This window comes from Thalia democratica, unplaced genomic scaffold (genome assembly GCF_965202585.1).
Source record: "Thalia democratica unplaced genomic scaffold, ktThaDemo2.hap1.1 HAP1_SCAFFOLD_1749, whole genome shotgun sequence".
NCBI classification, from domain to species: domain Eukaryota; kingdom Metazoa; phylum Chordata; class Thaliacea; order Salpida; family Salpidae; genus Thalia; species Thalia democratica.
In genome coordinates, this window is record NW_028140564.1 from 12,612 (window position 1) to 16,752 (window position 4,141).

Below are 4,141 nucleotides of genomic sequence, written 5' to 3' on the forward strand. Positions count from 1 at the left end.
CAAATTTAATACCACCGTATTTGATTGACTATAATATTTTACTATTTGTATTTAGAAAAAATGATCAATTGCTAATTTTAGTTTGTATCTAGTTTCTCTCTAACTTGACATTTTGATTTATTTTCACTTTTGAAAACATTTCACACAAGTAAATAAGAACAAACTGGCTAAAAACACTTATTTCTACATTTAAAGAAAATAAACTTTTTTGTTTACTCTTTTAAGTCATTTTTCAATTTGAATAGTTTTCTAGCTTTAGTTTTTAATATATAGACTCTTGTTAATTTTCTGAAAATATTTGTTATATAAAAAAAAAAAATTTTTTAGCTTTTAACGTTGTTTAATTGATAGTAATTTTATGGTTAAGTAAAAAAAAAAACGTTTACAACACAACTTTTTAACCTTATTTTTGTTTTTTTTTGCTACAATTTCTAAAATCATAACTTTTACTGCATACTTAACTACGTTTATTTCACAAAACATCTGTACTAATGCACATGATTTGTAGTTTAATCTCAACAAAACTTTTTTTAATTTAGTTTTACCTATCAAAAAAAGTTGATAAATGTTTTGAATACAAGTGCTGCACAAATAGTAAAAGGAAACTTGTCGTTCAAAATTAGGTAATTAAAAAACTTTGTAAAAACTATTTGAAACATTTTCAACTTTAGAAACTTTTGACCAAGCCACATATTGTTTTTTTTTACAACATTAAAAATACCGTAAACATACAATTTATTGTTTTCATAAGTTTTTTAAATAAATGTTAATTTTCTGCTATAATTTTTTATGAATTTTAATTTTAGCTAAACTATTCTATCTGGAATTAATTTAATTACATTTTGTCAAAAACATATTTCCAATATTAAGACAGGCTAATTACTAGTTTTGATTAGTATTTCGTTTTCAGTTTTTTATACATAATTTATTTTCATGTTAGATTAACAAATTAATACAAAAATTTTACTTTTTGAATAAGTTGTTTAGGTTTATATTAAAATTATTTTACTTAAAGTTAAGAAAGTCGATTACTTATTAAGATTTTGCATTCTGTTTTACTGGTATTTTAAAATGTTCAAAGTTTAAAAAAAATATGTACCTGAGAAATTTTAGACACTTTATATTTTTCTACAGTGTTTAACTACAAGCTGCTACACAAAACTCTCTATTATTTAACTAAAAATTGTGTAACTCCACTAAAACTAATCCAGACACGCACCTGTAATAAACTTGTTTTGTTTGATATGAATTTATTACATAATTTACATTGAACACAAGTTTTGGGTGATATTTTGCTGTAAACTAGCTTGCAACTATTTTCTATTTTCATAAAGTTAAGTTTAAATGTTAACAAGTTGTTTGTTTTGAGGTCAATGTAAACTACTTTTTGAAACATTTTAACTTTTACTACTACATTCGTAAGTTTCATTACTCTAGCAAGGTTTAATATAAAATAAGTTACGTTATGTTGATTAAGTGGAAATTAAATATGGTACTATAAATAAAACTGTTAAGATACAAAACTTTTAAATGACGAAAAACAATAACTTATATTTTAAGGTTATATTAAAAACCTTTTTTGTACTTAAAAATATCTTTTTAGTCTTTGATTTTAAAATTCACTAACACTTGAGTTACTTATAAATACAAAATTAAAGAACTTAAACAATCCGTGTATAATATTATTTTTTGGAAAACCATTTTTTGAAAATTACATCAAACCTAAAAGTATTAGATACAGAAATATCAAAACGAATTTGAGCCAAGTTTAAACGAAAATTGATTATTGTTTAGTGAATTAATAAACTGACAACCAAAGCAATTGATTATGCAATAAAAAAAAAATTTACCATTATGTCTGTAAAAACAAAATGGACTTCAACTTAAAAAAACAAATCTGTTTAAATGAGTGCAAAATACAAACTATGTATGAAAAAAAAAATTGTAAGGTTAAACATTTGAGCAATATTTAAAGTAACCCTATGTGTAGATAGTGCTTTATGTTTGTACACTAAAGTTTTATTATTATTAGTTTATTGAACGATAGAAAATACGCTAAAAATATTTGATCCTAGGACCTAGTGCGCGAAGAAACCTTTCGGTTATCTTAAAACAGTTTTACGTCTTGTTAGGTAAAATGTTATTGTTTTCTAATAAAAAGGAATTCTAACGCACGAATAATACTCGAGACTTTTCGTAGCTTGACACCTTTCTTTCGTCCATTCGTTCTTGTCGACAACACAAAACGACTTCCGTTCAGTTTCTAAACATTTTAATTTTACTTCCTACCACCAAAGCCTTATTCAAACTGAGAACACCGGGCGATTTGAGAGCGACGAACTTATTAACCTTTCTATCGAAAACTCCGCAAAATCCCTTCATGGTCCCGATCACGAACAGCTTGCTTCCCGCAGCGACCAAGCTGTGCACGATCTGGCCGTTTATCACGCCCGGCATCGGCTCCCATTTGTCGCTGCCCCCGTCGTAAGACTCAACTGTCCTCAAGCACACCTCGTCCCTGCCTTCCCCGCTGAAGACCACCACTCTGCCCTCGAACCGCCAGCCTTCTGGCGTCCGACATGCGGCAGGTTTCCTTCCAAAAGCCGAGCCCAGCGTCGAACTCCGAGCAGGAGCTCAGGGACGCCACGCTTTCCCCGTCGAACGAGTCGTCGTGTTCGAACAAGGCTCCCCCAAAAACGTATATTTTTCCCATGAAAGAGCTCGCGCAAAAATTGTACCGTTGGTCGCGCATTTCGCCCACCCTGGTCCAGCAGCCGTCGGAGGGCGAGTATTTGTCAACGCAGCTCACAATGCTGTTTTTGCGAAAACCCCCGAACATGAAGAGCTCGCCCTTCAAACACACCACCACTCCGAACCGCCGCTCGTTTTCCATCGGGCAAAGGAGCGTTTGCTTGCTGACGTCATTACCGTTGACTCGTGTGACGGTAATGACGTCACATCCGCTTTGTTTCGCCTTGACGTCGCAGTTGGACCCTCCGCAAACGAGCACGTCAAACTCGTTTTGGTTGCAATGCCTGCTTGAAAAGGGAGCCCTCGAGCTTCGTTGAAGCGGTTCTCCTTTTGCAAACAAGTCGCCTTTGAGCGTGTCGACGCAATCGACGTATTTAGCGATGGGCGACTCGTTGCTGAAAATGCGCTTTAAAGAAGAATCTGGCAGTGAGTGCAGGCGAACTTTGCGGAAGAGCGGCTTTCCGTACTTCTTTCGCTCACCAAAGTAATGGCGGCACCAAGCGTCTGCCGCGTTCAACACTTCAAGTTCCGAATCTACGCTCAGTCCAGAGCTTCCCAATATTTTAGCAATAAGCGAGTAATCCAGCTCCAAAAAGTTCATGCTTTCTACGAGCATAGCGTAGCAGCGTTCTATGAATTTCAGCGTGACTTCAGAGAGACCGCTCAAATTGAAAAGCTTGGACAGGCTGTAGAAATTAACGACATTTTGGATGACTACTCTATCTTGTAAGTGCTTGCTTATTCCAGCTTCCGTTTTAGGGTTGAGGATAACCTTGTTTGATTGTAGTAACGATACTAGTTCAGTGTCTTCAAGTTTTGTTTTACCTAGAAATAAAGATAAATAAATTCTATAATGCTCTAAAAAGATAATAACTTTTTACTTGTTTTAGTATGACAAGCACAAATAAAATAGCTAAGCTTAGTAACTTTAAAAACCCAGTGTTGTAGAAAGAGTTTATTCGTCTGCACCAGTGTACATAGAAATTATTTCAGTTAGCACTGCAAGCAATGTTAGTAACGAATATATATTAATATTTTTACCTCTTTTTAATAATGAGCTTGAGTATTTCTTTTTAAGTTTTAACATATCTAATGGAAAAAGTACAAAATAAACTATTAGCATTGAGTTTTCATTGCAATTTTTACAACTAAATACCTAGTTGAAACTACCAAAACGAAAAAGAAAAACTTGTAATTAATTTCTAAATGAAGTAGTAATTTGATTTGCTAAACACAGGAGCATAAAAGTGTTGAAGTACCAATAAATTTTTACTTTTAGAATTGTAGTAAAGTAATTTCTATAAGTTTGTTAATTTTTTTTGGTACTGAGTTTTTTTTTTTGAAAAAATATTTTGAGTAATTATTGTAACTTTTTTCAACTCGTTGTAAC

At 32.3% G+C, this 4,141-nt stretch overlaps 1 protein-coding gene across 1 annotated transcript; it reads right to left on the minus strand.

Moving 5' to 3' along the window:
- Positions 1 to 2,491: 2,491 nt before the first annotated feature.
- On the minus strand, positions 2,492 to 3,838 carry LOC145848830 (kelch repeat and BTB domain-containing protein 3-like). The gene is made up of 2 exons (XM_082954064.1): positions 3,793 to 3,838; positions 2,492 to 3,576 (listed from the first exon to the last, which is right to left on the minus strand). Exons 1-2 carry the CDS (start codon positions 3,836 to 3,838, stop codon positions 2,492 to 2,494), a joined length of 1,131 nt encoding a protein of 376 aa, XP_082810190.1.
- Between the last annotated feature and the right edge of the window lie 303 nt (positions 3,839 to 4,141).

Bases quoted from the DNA above. Each gene is read 5' to 3' on its own strand.
- LOC145848830 (XM_082954064.1), bottom strand. From the start codon at position 3,838: ATGTTAAAACTTAAAAAGAAATACTCAAGCTCATTATTAAAAAGAG. The intron at 3,577-3,792 runs GTAAAAATATTA...CTTTATTTCTAG, and splicing joins AAGCTCATTATTAAAAAGAG to GTAAAACAAAACTTGAAGAC.